Genomic DNA, 16,069 nt, shown 5'->3' on the forward strand with positions numbered 1-16,069 from the left:
GCTTCCCAGTCGCAGCGCCGCCACCGAAGGGCGCCCTAGATCTGCCGGCCATCAGCGCGCCCCTCTTGCTCAGAAGGAGATGGCTTCGTTGGTGCTCAGATCCGCCGGCCGCGTGGTCCGGCGATCCATCCCGCAAGTGTCCTGTCGCCGGTCGCCCATCTCCGGTTCCGCCGGGAACACCAAGCTCAACAAGGTAACCAGCCCCCTTGCACTTTCCTCTCCTCTAGGGTTTCGTTCATCTGGCAAATTAATAATCAGGTGTTCATAGTTGTTAAAAAAAAGAATCAGCTGTTCATCGTGATTTTAAGCGACGTGAGCGTCGATTGGTAACCAGCAATGCTGTACCTTGTTGCTGGAGTATGCATCTGTCAACCTCCTAGAGAAGGATCGGACTTTTACTCTATATGTCGTCGAAAGGCCTCTTTTTCCTAGTCTGAAATGTTATCCAATAGCGAGGAGCCCCTCTCAGTGTAGGCACAAGCGCCCTCTCCGTGAAAAAGTGTGCACTTCTCATTATGTCTTAGATGGTCTCGGTTAGCTATTATCCTAGGTAGTGGTTATTCCTCACGTAGATAACTAGTCTTTTGATTTAGAGATGGATTAATGTGAGAGGCAACCAATTGATATACTTTTATTTACTAGTGGGTCACTGAATACTGAAAACATGAGATTGCCATGTTTTCCACTTTTGAAGCTTTCTGTAACACATTATTAGTGTATTACAACTCTTTCTACTTTATTGAGCTATGCATTGGACTGCAATTGTTTAGAATTTTGGAATTTGAACCTAGAAGCTCTGTGAGCCTGTGACGTACTTGATGCCGTCCCCTGGAAAAAAACCTGATTTAAACCTTTTCAAGTTTCTCGTTTCTGCAATTCCAAAAATATATGGTGTAAAGTCAGTGTACTAGCATTAGAGGAAGAAATAAGTAACTACAGTAACAACCAAATATTCCAAAGGAATAAATTGGTACAATATCGCAATGTGCAAATGCTCCTGGTGATCATCCCATAGGCACAAGTCCCCTGTCCATGAAAACGTGTGCACTTCTCATTATGTCTTAGATAATCTCGTTAGTTATTATCCCAGGTAGTGGTTATGCCTCACGTAGATAACTGGTCTTTGGATTTAGAGGTGGATTAATGTGAGGGGCAACCACTTGATATACTTTTACTAATGATTCACTAAATACTGAACATATGAGATTTCCATGTTTTCCACTTTTGAAGCTTTCTGTAACACATTATTAGTGCGTTACCACTCTTTCTACTTTATTGAGCTATGCACTAAACTGCAAATGTTTAGAATTTTAATACTCCTACTACATTTTTGAATATGAACCTAGTTGCTCTGTGAACCTGTGACATACTTGATGCCGTCCTCTGGAAACAACCTCATTTTTACCTGTTCAAGTTTCTTGTTTCTGGAATTCCAAAAATATATAGTGTAAATTCAGTGCACTAGCGTTAGAGGAAGAAATGTGGAACTAATAGCCAAGTATTCTAAAGGAATAAATGGGCTAGATTGCAATTTGCAAATGCTCCTAGTGATCATCCCATAGCTTATAATTTGAAATTGAAGACAAAAACCAAAGTTAACTTACAATTAGCTGTGTTATGAAACTTGGGCTCATACTTCACAATCATGTGTTCATTATACACAATTCTTTAGGGAAAATTACTCTTGTGGTCGTAGCATTCCTTTTGGAACACTTACAAACAGACCGCCCTCCAAAAATACACCTATTGTTATCATTTGTTTGAAGTTTAACCCACATGCGTTTCTTGAGCGAGCCATCTCCCTCTCAACTTAACAAGGATGCACCAATGAGTAGTTGCAAGGTAGCAAAAGGTATCAGACCGGGAGGCAAATATGCAAAGTGAAGGAATAAACAAAAACAAATGCACTTGTAACAAATGCACGTCTTGTATCGTACAGATAAAAACAGAGGTCAGGCCTTTCAGCTAGCTAAGAGCATGCACCATCTCGTCTCCATTTCTCTCTCTTCACCCACAGCTCCAGCCAATTTGTAATGTCTGACAATTTACAAGGCTAGACCTGCTTCTGGTCATTTCAGTTGGTACCACCTTTACAGGTGCAGCCGACTTCATCCACGTTAGCAGCAGACAGAAATCAGAACATTTTATACTATGATGATGCACACTAGAACATCACGTGCTGTAGGGAAGAGAAAACAAGAAGCATGAATCAAATGTAAAGCAAGTAGTCTTCTTTCTTGTGCATGCAACCACCAAGAGCTCCAGGATGCTCTCAAACCATGTGAACCAAGCCTTCCTTCTGACACCTCACAGTAGACTGCATGGAAAATGCTGATAAAAAAAAAACACTGTTCTCTGTTACTTGCCACACAAATACGCTGTTCTTCAGAGGGATCCCACCGATTCCTGAGCTTATATAGGAGATATGCCACCGATTCTGTTACTAACACTCATTCACACTAACCTTCTGGTCCTCAAGTCACTTGAAACGCTTGGGAATTTCAGTTTTAAGGGAATCTTGCTGTTCCAAGTGTATTGACAAAATGTGTTTTCTTATCCATTCCCGACCTGATAAATAGCACCTCAATTGAAGCAATGTTCAGTCTTTGCAGTCCATTCCAGAGATTGGATTGACCCTCAAGTAAGTATTTATTGCGAAACTCAGAATCCCATGCCTACCTAACCACTTCTGGTGTTAAAAAAACATGTTAGTCCTAAGTTTCCAGCCACAACATCTGACAGAAGCTGAAACGGAAATAGGGTTGCAATCTTTTCTCATTTCTGGCAAATCTCTCCGTCTTTCGAAAGTTTCTTGAGTTTGCACTTGGAAATAAATATTAGTGTGATGCCAAACATATACATGAAAAAACCGCTGCACAGTTGAATTCTTTTAACCGAATGTCTTCTTTAGCTGTAAGCAGTTGCCTGGTGTATAGTGAACTCATTACAATACCTTGCAAGTTTCTTATGAATAAATAGTTTGAGCCAAAAAAAGCTACTCCCTTTATGCGGGTTTGTAAGGCGGCACGGGTTTCTAGGTCTTCAGTTTGACTAGCAAAATGTGTGCTATATGCCATTAAAAAATATATTGGATTCATTGTCGATGAAGTTTCTAGACATATACTCCTTTTAAGCATATTACACACATTACGTTAGTCAAATTGAAGACATGAAAACCCATGCCCGCCTTACAAATCTGGATGGAGGGCTAGGATAACATTGAGGGACACGACCTGATGCTATGGAGAAAAGAAAAGTTAATTTCCATGCTCGCTTTCTAATTGTTTGATGTGTGCACAGTACTCCACCTCATCCTCGGGTCAGCAGGTGAGTAAGGTGAACGAGGTGAACTATGAGGACCTTATTGAGGAGAAGAGCAAAGAGCTGACTCGTGTCGTAGGTGAACTGAAGAAAGAATTTAAAGAACTCGAGTTGGTGTTGGAGAAAAATGACGCCCGTGCCAGAAGGTAAAATTCATTGTCCTAGATGTATATGCACGTTTATAGGTGCGCATTTATCTGGTTATCCTGATCGTGTTGTTTTCGCTTACAGGCTCGCTATGCAGAGACCATTCAAGATGTTAGCTGGTGCCACAGTTGGTTTTCTCCTTGGCTTTCATACTCACAAGTACATTAGTGACTGAGTCGTTAGGGGCAGAGAGAGAGAGAGAGAGAGAGAGAGAGAGAGATCAGCAGGAGACCTCTATTTTGCTGCTAATCCATGTGAACTTTGTGTTACCTAATGCCTAATGCCTTGTAGATGTTGGACTGTACTCGATCTCGTCAGGAACTTGAGTAAGCATCCGGCAATGTTTATCACTTCGTTTAGGGGGATGAAAGGCAGCAAGTTACTATCGTTTAACTCACACTTGAATCCGGAAGCACCATAAAAATTGCTTGGGCATAATCATACGTGCAAGATTGAACTAGGTACTCATGATCATTTGATTTACAAATAATCAGAATTTCCAACATTTTTGTAAACGGAAAAGGAATTTGAATCTGTCACTTTACAAAAAATGCAATTCTTGACTAACCATAACTAAGTCCTTGTGAAGATTAGATAGGACCAACCTAAAGCCATTTCCTTAAATGTCAGGACCCACCACTCATGTCTAAAAGTCGGATCTATTTTGCAAGCTGGCCTATCAACAATATCATGGAATGTAAGCTGACTTGCATGAGCCAAAGCCAAACTATCAAAATGGTCTAGAACTTAGCAACCCATGAAAGATGTCTAATAACATACTACCTCCGTCCGGGTTTATTGGTTCCCATTGTATTTCGTGCCAAATTTTGACCATAGATTAAACTAATTGCATGTCAACAAATATTATATTTTTGAAAACTATGTTCAATTACGGATCCAATGAGATAATTTTTCTTGACATGCATTATCATTTTGTTAGTTAAATCTTTATTGGTTCCCGGCGGATCTATCTTTGGTGGATTTGCCCGGATCTGTTCGTCGTTCGTCTTCGTTCGTGTGTTTTCAGGTTCGATTCTTTTGATCTACACTTTTCATCTGCGGCGGTTGCTGTTCTGGTCTGTTGGTTCTACGGGGTCTTAGCACGACGACTTCCCGACTATCTACTAAAACAAGGTTTGCCCGGCTCCGGCGATGGAGGGGCGATGACAGCGGCACGCCTTCGGCTCGCTTTAGTGCTTATAGTCGTCGCTAGGTGGTCTATGGATCTAGATGTAATTTTTATTATTTCTAGTGCTCGTTGTACTACCATGATTGAAGATGAATAGATTAAAAAAAAATCTCGCAAAAAAAAGAGACATTACAACATTACCGTAAAGCTGAAAGGGTCGAGCTATGATTACGTTCAGAACTCCATTCCCAGACGGCTAGACCTCATGAGGCTAGATCCTTTGACATTCAATTTTCCATGCAACAACAAGCCGAGCAAACAATGTGCATTACTCCAATATAAGGAAAGGAGCACTTTTCTCCCCCAAACTTGCAAATTAATATCATCTGGACTACCTCTTGGCGGCGACCTGGATTCGATGTTGGAGCTACCAGTGATCTGGCCATCGCGTCTGCTCAGTGTCGACGGGATCGATGATTCTTGATTGTGATGGTGGTGTGAGGCGGAGGGGTGACGCTGTGAGGTAGGGGAGAGGCTACGTGCGAGCCGGAAGAGCCGGTGTGCAAGGAGGAAGAGGCGGGGGCGTCTGTTAGAGTGCGCTACGGTGCCGCCCACCAGTGCGCGCGGTGACCGCCTCTCTGGCATGCCATGGACGCGAGCTAGGTGGCTTTTTGCTCGGGCCCCTCCTCCTCTCGTCGTCTTCGCGTGCGTGAGCGTGTCCGGCAGCTAGCCCTCATTGTGGCCGTTCCCTTGGACCCCTCTCCCCGTCCGGCAGCTTCCTCACCGACGCAAGACGCCGCGCGCCCACGGGCGAACAGTGGCAGTTTGGATCAGAGCTCGCCGTCTTCTTCCTCCCTGCGCTCCCTTGGCCGTCTCTGCCCCATGAGACTCCCCCTGTGCATCCTCCATCGCCTACCTCCGAGCTCGTGAGCGTGGGCACGCGTCCGTGGCGCCAAACACACGCGTCCGCGGCAGTGCCAGCTCGACACTCCTCCCCTCTGCCTATTTAAGGCCTCTTCCGAGCCCCTCCGAGCTCTCCATAGACCTCTCCACCCTCCTATGGTCCTGCCTAGCCACTTGCCCGAGCCCCGGAGTCCCTCCTCGCCACAAACCATCGCCATGGCCGCCGCTTGGTTCCGGCTAAATTCCGGCACTGCCGAGCTCGTCCTCTCCTCTCACCACCACCATTAGCCTCCTCCACCTCCTAGACCTCGCCCCCATGCTCTCCCTCCCCTCCGGTGACCTTCTGCCATGAGCTCGCCGCCGACCGTAGATCGCCGTCAGCCGCGGCTGGCCTCCCGCTCAGCCGAACCTTTCCCCGCGGCTGCGTCTTGCCTGGACGGGACCGCCTCGCTCCCCTGAGCACCCGGGTGGTCTGGGCCCCGCATTTGGTGGCATATGGCGCCGACAACCGTCGCCGGAGCTCGCCCTGTCCTCTGCTCTGCGGGTGGGCGAGCGGTTGAAGACGACGATCGCGCCCGAGGACCCCACCTGCCCGCGGGCCCCGTTAGTTAGTGGCTGAGGCGTTGACTCGGACTCGCCGACGTGGATAAGTGGCGGACCCCGCCTGTAAGTCTCACACGTTGACCCGAGCTGCTGACGTGGATAAGTGAAAGCGTATTCCTCGGAGTACGTTTTCCTCCACCAAAAGAGCATTTCTCTAAATTTAAAGAAATGTTGATAGCATATGAATGAAAATGTTTCAACTCGTATTGACAAATGTTAAACACATATTCAATTGTTTTTTTAAATGTGTTTGATTTTTGTACACATATTCAATTATATTTTCAGATCTATACTAAAAAGTATTATGTGTATGAAAAAAGTAGACTTCAAAACATGTATTTAGAAAAAATCATTGTATTTGAATTTTTTATCATGTATTTCAAAATTGTAAAGCATTTATGAACAACTGTGTCTGTAGTATACAAAGAAATACAACATGTACAGAAATAATAAACATCAAAACATATTTTATAAACTGGTGTCTTGTATTTTTAAAATGTAGACACAACGTCAAAAGATTGCAGCGTAGTTTAAAAATGTCAATATGTAAAAAGGGGATTACATGTATCCATTTTCTTCTAAAACATGTGTTTGAACAGATGTGAATCATGATTTTGGAAAAGTGTGCGTGCATAAGGAAATGTTCTAGGTGTATACGAAATATGTCCAATGTATATGAAATTGGTAGCTATCAAAAAATATATTCAAAAAAATTATCAACATATGGAAAAAGGTTTCATGTGTACACTAAATATACAACATACATATAAGTAGACATCAAAGAATATATATATTTAAAAATTTGTGGGTGTTGTATTTGGAAAATGTTAAACGTGTATTAGAAAAATGTTTCTTGTGTTCACAAAAAATGTACAATGTTAGAAAAAAAGAAGACATCAAAACATGTGTTTAAAAAATCTAAGAAAGCTGAAGGAAAAAAATAAAAGAAACAATAAAAAAATAAAGAAAATAAAGAAAAATAAAATTGATGAGAAATGTAAATAAAACACACAGAAAAGGAAAGAAAATCAAAAGCATGGAAATTGATGAAAATATATAAGAAAAACACAATAAATAACGAAAGAGAAAAATAAAACCGGACCAGCCCAACCCGTGTACAACAAAGAAGGAAAAAAAGTGTACACTCTACATCAAGGACCGAGCAAGCGAATAAAGAAAGCAACTAATTAAGGGGTACACCTTGCGGGAGCCCCGCAAAGGTCAGCTTGGTGGTTTGAGAGTGCGCCAAGTGATCCGTTCATCCTTCACCATGTGTCGCGTGCTGGACGCTCCCTTGGGATTTTTTTTCTGTACGTGCTTTTTGGTTTTAGATGTTTTTTGTTTTTTGACTTTCCGGTTTTTGCCAAGTCTTCCCTCAGTTTTGAATTTTTTTTGTGTTTTTTTTCTTCTAGCAGAAGCACATATTTGCTTCTCGTGTCGACACCGATTTGCCTCTACGAGAAGCATAGTTATGCCTCTTGTAAAGGGGAAAATGCATTTTTTTTCTTCCACGAGACGCGCAAATTTGCTTATCATGGAGGCACATATTTGCATCCACGAGAAGCACAACTCTGCCTCTTAGAAAAGGGCTAAAACACATTTTTTAGCTTTCACGAGAAGCAAAGATTTTCTTCTCATGAAGGCACAAATTTGCTTCTGCTAGATGCACAACGTGCCTCTTAGGAAGGAAAAAGAACTGTTTGTTTTGCTTCCGTGAGAAACACAGATTCGTTTCCGCGAGAACCACAACTGTGCATCTCAAAACAAGGGAGAACACATTTTTTTGCTTCCACTAGAATTTTCTTCTTGTGGAGACTCATATTTGCTTCTGCGAGAAGCACAACCGTGCCTCTGAGAAAGGGAAAAGGAGGGGGTAAACATGCTTCCGGTTCCGGGTTTTTTCTTCCATTTTTTGATTTTTTTGTGAAAAAAGTTCATCAAAAATTGTTAACGTAGGATCTAGCTTTGAAGATCTTGACGTAAGAAAAGCAATGGTGAAAACTGTTTAAAATTTGGATGCACGGTTCAAGAGATAAACCATTTTAAATAAACGAATCGATGAAAAAATGGTAAAACTTTCAGACTTTGATAAGTGATGCACATATAGTGCACCACTTGTTGGTGCATAAGAAGATAAGAGTGACCTTTTGAAGGGATACCCTTTAACTAGTGATTTTGGCGAATTAACACAGCGATGTAACGAACAAAATATGCTAATGAGCCGGCCGTACAAGCGGACTCCAGAGGCAAGCCTTAATAAGAATCGCAATAAGCGACACATAGCTCTTGTTCACGTTTGCATCACCAAGGTTATACGTCGCACGTACTGATTTATGTCTCTTCTCTGGCATCGCCTTAGTTGCTTGTGGGCCAGCCCATTAAGGGAACGTATTCTAGGAGCGGTTTTGTATTCGTTTTTTCTTCTTTCTTTGTCTCTTTCGTTTGTGTTTCATTGGATTTTTCTTTTTCTCAACACATGTTTTTAGTTGTCATACACATTGTACATTTTTCATATACACCAGAATTTTTCTATACACATTAACATTTTTTATTCAAATTCATGTTCTAATGTCTATCTTGTTTCATATACATTGTACATTTTTTGTCTAGATATAAACATTTTTATGTACATTTAATTTTTTTACATACATGACTAGTATGTTTTTCAAATATTTCCTCCGTTCCAAAATACTTGTCATAGTTTTAGTTCAGATTTGAACTAAAACCATGATTTTTTTGGAATGAAGGGTCATTCTTTATATGCATTTAACATATTTAAATACATGAATAATATGTTTTTCAAATATTTCCTCCATGACAAAATAGTTGTCATAGTTTTAGTTCAGATCTGAACTAAAACCAGGACAAATATTTTGGAATGGAGGGTTTTGAACAATTTTTGAATACATGTTAAACTTTTTGAAATACATGTTGAATCATTTTTTTGTATGATCAGAAACAAGTTTTTCTGAACTATTCAAACATTTTTGCTTTGGATAAATATTTTTAAATGTCAAAAACATTGTTTTTTAATATGTGAATATTTTTTAATGTAACATACCATTTTCGGAATTGTACGAAACATGTTTCTTGAATTGCATGAATGCTTCTTACATTATACAACATTTTCAAAAATGGCATGTATATTTTTTGAAACACGTGATTATTTTTTTAAATGTCACATTGTCTTTTTGATGTATACATTTTTTTCTAAAAGTTGAGCGGACATTATTTTACACTGCATTTACATTTTTAAAATGTGTGATGAGCACTTTAAAAAAAATATATAATGTAGTATTTTTTAGAGTACAAAAAAAACAAAAAAAATATGGAACATCAGCATGAAGGGACCATATGGTAGTGGGGCGGATCGCTGCCGGTTAGGGACTGAGGCCGCGACGCCACGCGCATGCCTGCGCTCCCTGCCGGTCGAGAAGACCATGCACACCGCTGTGTCACTACAGGCGCCTTGCCGGCAGGAGGGAGCGCTTTTGCCCGTTCGTTCTCTCCTTCTTGTCGGAATCGCTCTCGCCGGACAGCAGTGCTGATAACGTGTTTTAAATTGAACTCGCGGATCCTTATATACAACAGGAGCGGGCGTGATACATATGTCGGTTCTGGAGGCGGCGCTCCAGGAATAACCGCTATGACGGTTCCCACAGGATGGGATTACATGTGTCCGACAAGTGGAGATTATCCCTTAATTAATCTAGGATTAATTATTCTTAACAGTTTTTGCTCTGTTTTTTTTGAGTGGTTCTGTAGCCTTGCCACCTGAGAAATCATCCTCATTCCTCCTCCCAAGTGGCTCATCATTCTCAAAACCTTACCAAGATCATGTCACTTCATTCCTTGTTTAAACCCTAAAATTCTTTACTAGGGATTCTTTTTCATTAAAGGAATAACCCTATCTGCCCTAGGTTGTGAAGCAACCTATATTTCTGTTCTTCCAAAAACTTCCAAATAATTCTAATAATTTATTTGGGTCATATATAGCTCAAATATGCCCAAACAATTCCTTGGCCAGTTCAAAAATAATTCCCCAATAATTATTCTTCATTTCTTTCCAGTGTGGTTTTCTGTGAAGGAATTGCCACCTATCTTCTCTTGATTCCTCCCAAACTCCTTGGACATTCTTATATGTCCAAATAATTGCCTCATGCACAAGTTCAACTTTATTTGCCTAGCCAATCTTCCTCAACAATTTTTCAAAGTTTCTGTCAAACAGAAGCCATTCTGAAGGAAGTACTAGCTAGGAATATCCAAATGAGTTGTACTTTTGCACACTCCTTAATGTGCTCATATTAACCCCATCCACCCATTTGCAGCCCCATCCAATCATATATGTGAGCTCAGGAGCAAATCTTTGATTCTGACAATATTTTCAGGTTGTGAAGCAAGTATATTTTTTATTGCTTCAAAAATTCTGATAAATTACCAGATCATGCTCCTAGCCATAAAACATCTCTCCGCCCAATTTGGTATCATTTCATTCAACCATTTGACCACCAAAATTATTCCAAGTTTCTGGACAGAATTGATGTTTGTGAAGCAAGTGCCATTTTGGCTTGTCCATTTGGCATGAGCTTTTTACAGCATCTTTATATGTCCATATCATGAGGATTTGCCAAGTTAAATCCCATTCCATAACTCCATGTGAGTGCATCATCCAAATTTTGATTCTGGACCACTTTTGGGGTTACACAGCAACTATATTAGTTTGTGCTTCATTATGCTCCAAAACCTCCAGGATCATAGTCCTTCCTAGCCTAAACACCCCAGACATAAGATTTTACCTATAGCATTTCTCTGTTGATCACACTTAGTTAATCAAGTTTACTGCAGTAAAGTTCAGAGGTTGCTTACCATTTAACCAGAGCATTTTTAACCAAGTTACCACTGCACTTGAGACCTACCCAGGAAGGACTAACCCCCAGACATCGTTTGGCATCGCTTGTGGCACTGTGTGCACCAGTGCGCGCGGTGACCGCCTCTCTGGCATGCCATGGACGCGAGCTGGGTGGCTTCTTGCCCGGGCCCCTCCTCCTCTCGTCGTCTTCACGCGCGTGAGCGTGTCCGGCAGCTAGCCCTCGTTGTTGTCGTTCCCTTGGACCCCTCTCCCCGTTCGACAGCTTCCTCACCGACGCAAGACGCCGCGCGCCCACGGGCGAACAGTGGCAGTTTGGATCTGAGCTCGTCGTCTTCTTCCTCCCTGCGCTCTCTTGGCCGTCTCTGCCCCGTGAGACTCCCCCTGTGCATCCTCCATCACCTACATCCGAGCTTGCGAGCGTGGGCACGCGTCCGCGGCGCCGAACACACGCGCCCGCGGCAGTGCCAGCTTGACACTCCTCCCCTCTGCCTATTTAAGGCCTCTTCCGAGCCCCTCCGAGCTCTCCATATACCTCTCCACCCTCTTATGGTCCTGCCTAGCCACTTGCCCGAGCCCCGGAGTCCCTCCTCGCCACAAACCATCGCCATGGACGCCGCTTGGTTCCGGCTAAATTCCGGCACTGCCGAGCTCGTCCTCTCCTCTCACCACCACCATTAGCCTCCTCCACCTCCAGACCTTGCCCCCGTGCTCTCCCTCCCCTCCGGTGGCCTTCTGCCATGAGCTCGCCGCCGACTGTAGATCACCGTCCGCCGCGGCTGGCCTCCCGCTCAACCGAGCCTTTCCCCGCGGCTGCGTCTTGCCTGGACGGGACCGCCTCGCTCCCCTGAGCACCCGGGTGGTCTGGGCCCCGCATTTGGTGGCATATGGCGCCGACAACCGTCGCTGGAGCTCGCCCTGTCCTCTGCTCTGCGGGTGGGCGAGCGGTTGAAGACGACGACCGCGTCCGAGGACCTCACCTGCCCGCGGGCCCCGCTAGTTAGTGGCTGAGGCATTGACTCGGACTCGCCGACATGGATAAGTGGCGGACCCCGCCTGTAAGTCTCACGCGTTGACCCGAGCTGCTGACGTGGATAAGTTAAAGTGTATTCCTCGGAGTACGTTTTCCTCCACCAAAAGCATCTTTATCTAAATTGCGCATTCTGTTTTTCTGTCTAGGCCCTGTTTGGAAATATTTTCATTACAGATGGGTCCCTGGCAGTCAAACGTTCATATCTTTTCACCCGTAGCTCCAAATCAGGTGATTCCAAAGCCCACTTCTTCGTTTCGTCAAGCCCGTTCCGATGGAACCATTTTCACCATGTTTTGACATTCGAAAAATGAACATTATGCCCTTGCCCTTATTCAGCCCCCTTCGAGAGAGTATGTTTTCTGGTGATTCGTTCTGCGAGTTTCTCGCACTTTCTCCCAGTGATTTCTTCCACCCCAGGCAAGCCACACCCTTCATTTGCATCACTGTAATGCAGTGACATGGTTTAATCTATTTAAACTTGTTTAAAATATTGCTTTATCTACATGACTTTGTGCATGGCATTTTCTCGGAGTATTATTTTGATCTTGTTGTTGCCATGCTATTGTTTGGATTACTAGGAGTTATGTTTGTTGTTGATGAGTATCATGTTGCCATTGGAGTATTAGTGGTTGATATCATGTTGCCATTGGAGTATTAGTGGTTGATATTATGATTGTTTTCATGATGATATCTGGCATTATATTTTGGAGTATTACTTTGATGTCATGCTGCCTTTGGATTATTAGTGGTTAGTATGATTATTTTCATGATGCTAGTTGATATTCTGTTACTGTTGCTTGGAGAATTAATTTCGGAGATAATGTTTACATGTGGATCTTAGCTGGATAGCTTTGTTCTTGTTATTGGAGTAGTAGCATTATTGTTTTAAGATTCATCATGATAGTAGTGTTATCCTCGGAGTATTTTGGTATGATGACATTATGCTTTAGATTATTTGTTGGATATTTCTATGACTGGGATTACAGTTTGATAGTTGATATCGGAGTATCAGTGATCACAGTTATATTTTTGGGGATAAATTCTGTCATTAAGTTGGTCAGGTGCCACCGAACCGGGCTTTTCTAGTGCAACCACATTTGCCTTTTATGGGAAGGCCCTAATGTGATGCTATTGTCATGCCTCTTGCCGGTGCCTCCAACGAGGGAAGGTTATGGGCGTGCGGTACCCTTGCCCGGTAAGCAGACATAACCTTGTGTGCCCGTAGTTGGTATTGAGAGCTCTTGTCCCTGTTTGGGACCGTTTTGTTTTGCCACGACGGTGGCCGTTGGTGTCTGGGGTAGACACAGGGCCACCCATGACTTAGCCCAATGGGGAGTTAGTCGGAGTGGCCGGGATAGTGTCATGGCAGTAGATCGGTTTTGTCGGAACGCCGTTGGTCCACCCGAATGGGAGTGCGAGGCCATGGGTTCTGTGTTGTGGGTAAAGTGCGCTACCTCTGCACAGAGAGAGAGAGAGAGAGAGAGAGAGAGAGAGAGAGAGAGAGGGAGAGAGAGAGAGAGAGAGAGAGAGTTTAATCTATCGATAGCCGCGTCCTTGGTCATGGGCATAAGTTCGTAGTAGGTCACACCGTTCGATCAACACTCACATGATGGAATGACTTATAGGTGATGTATATGTTGATATTGTGAGTTGTAAAAGTTTGGCAGGATGACGATGATGATGTTGGGATGATCTTGAGAAGGATCATTCAGTTTGTGATGTGATCACGAGATGATCATGTGGATGTTCCATTTGTGATCTGTGAATGATCATCGTTCGGTTACGAGGTAACCCGTTGAACCACGGTGTGGTTCCATTTGTGATCCGTGAGTGATCACCATTTTGTTTTGGTCACAAGGTGATCGAGATGGTATATTGCTTGGCTGGTTAGCCAAGTGTGAGATGGTTCATGTTGTACTTGAGATCTGAGATGATGGCTTAGCAGTATTCTAGTAGTTCATATCATGATTATTAGTTGCTTCATTATGATAGCTATTAATTTAATAAATCTATTTAATGCTTTGTTATTGTCTTGCCTTGATGCTTTTGGTTGTTGTGAGCTTGCAAGTACATTCGATGTACTGACCTAGCGTGTCATGCGAGATTGCAGGTGATGCCGTGATTGCTTGATTGCTTGTTGTGGTTTCTGTTTGTGCGAGCTAGATCGTGTCCCAGCCAGAGTCCCTGCAGAGTGGAGTTCACTACCTTCGTCGTAGTTCCGCTGCTAGAAGATTTCCGCTGCTACGAGTTGTCCCGCTGCTAGCATAGAGCAAGTGTAGTATCACAGGCGTAGTGTCGCCGTGCTGATGTGCTTCTTTGTAACATCAGACCCTTGTATTTTTATTCTTGTAATAAGAGCTGATTTGTTCTATGTCAAGCAGTGCCGTATTCCAGAGACTTCTCCTCGATCTCTGGGCTGGAATACGGGGCGTTCCGGTTTCTCTGAGCCGGGGTGCCATAGTGTTTCTCTGTTTTTTTCTGTCCATTTTCTTCTATTTTTTTTATCTTTTCCTTTTTTATTTTCTAAATTCATGATCTTTTTGAAAATCATGTACAATTTTCCAAATCCTGATTTTTTTTCAAACAACGTGAACAAATTTCAAATTTGTAAACTTTCTTGGAAAATGAGAACAATTTTCAAGTATATGTTTTTTATAATACGTGAACATTTTCTAAACTAGTGATATTTTTAAATATTTTGATTTTTCAAAATTCATGGACACTTTTTGAAAATCATGAGTACTTTTCAAATTCACAAAACTTGTTTAAAATTCATGAACATTTCTCACATTCACCAAAAAAATGAAAGAGTGAAAAATTATTTGAATTCACGCATAATTTTTAAAATATGTGAACATTTTTAAATTCAAAATTTTTAATTTTCATGTACTTCTTGAAGTTTCTGATTTTTTATTATAAGTCATTTTTAAAATTTCATGAACAGTTTTCGAAATTGCTGAACATTTTTTGAATTCCAGAACTTTTTTTTTTTTGAATTCATGAATAATTTTTGAACTTAATGGACGATTATTGAAATTTCGTAACGTTTCTTAAAATTCCTGAACTTCTTTTCAATTCCTGAACAATTTTCTGGAATTTGCAAACATTTTTTAACTCACCAGCATTTTAAAAATTTGTTAAGAATTTTCAGATTTCATGCATATTTTATATAATCATGAAGTTTTTTATTTTGAATTCTTGATTTCCTTTTTCAATTTTCTTGATAGTTTTTCAATTTCGATAAAATAAGAAAGGCAAAAATGAAAAAAATGACAGGAAAGAAAAATAACCTCGCGGCTGAAATGGGCCCGATTAAATCAACATAGTAATGAACCAGCGCAGCGCAGTTCGCTTCGTTCTTTTTTCCTTTCGTTTGTTCACCGGGTTCTGTTTTTTCCTTTATCGTTATTATCCTTTTACTATATTTTCCAAAAAATAATCTGAAATCATATATTCCAAAATAATACGTTAGTTTTGAAATAAGTTTGTGCAATGTTAAAAACTGTTGGTGCAAATTTAAAGAAATGTTGATAGCATATGAAAGAAAATGTTTCAATTCGTATTGACAAATGTTAAACACATATTCAATTATTTTTTTGAAAGAAAATTTGTTTATTTTTTACTCATATATTCAAAATAGTAAACATATATAAAATTATATTTTCAGATCTATACTAAAAATTATAATGTGTATGAAAAAAGTAGACTTGAAATATGTATTTAGAAAAAAAATCATTGTATTTGAATTTTTTTATCATGTATTTCAAAATTGTAAAGTATTATGAACAACTGTGTATGTAATATACTAAAAAAATACAACATATACGAAAATAATAAACTTCAAAAGATATTTTATAAACTGGTAGTCTTGTATTTTAAAAATGTAGACACAATGTCAAAAGATTGCAGCATAGTTTAGAAATTGTCAATATGTAAAAAATGGGATTTCATGTATTCATTTTCTTCTAAAACATCTGTTTGAACAAATGTGAATCATGAATTTGGAAAAGCTTACGTGCATAAGGAAATGTTTTTGGTGTATATGAAATATGTCCAATGTATATGA

General features: G+C 41.3%; 1 protein-coding gene across 1 annotated transcript in view; it reads left to right on the plus strand.

The window, feature by feature from the left end:
• Positions 1-3,818, plus strand: part of LOC119319539 — a 4,126-nt gene extending 308 nt beyond the window's left edge. The window contains exons 2-4 of the mRNA XM_037594014.1: positions 1-193; positions 3,301-3,467; positions 3,553-3,818. Coding sequence (XP_037449911.1) covers positions 80-193; positions 3,301-3,467; positions 3,553-3,643 — 372 coding nt within the window. The 5' untranslated portion in view covers positions 1-79 and the 3' untranslated portion in view covers positions 3,644-3,818. The remainder of the gene's footprint in view (positions 194-3,300; positions 3,468-3,552) is intronic.
• Positions 3,819-16,069: the final 12,251 nt, after the last annotated feature.

This window comes from Triticum dicoccoides, chromosome 1B, assembly GCF_002162155.2.
Source record: "Triticum dicoccoides isolate Atlit2015 ecotype Zavitan chromosome 1B, WEW_v2.0, whole genome shotgun sequence".
Lineage (NCBI taxonomy): Eukaryota > Viridiplantae > Streptophyta > Magnoliopsida > Poales > Poaceae > Triticum > Triticum dicoccoides.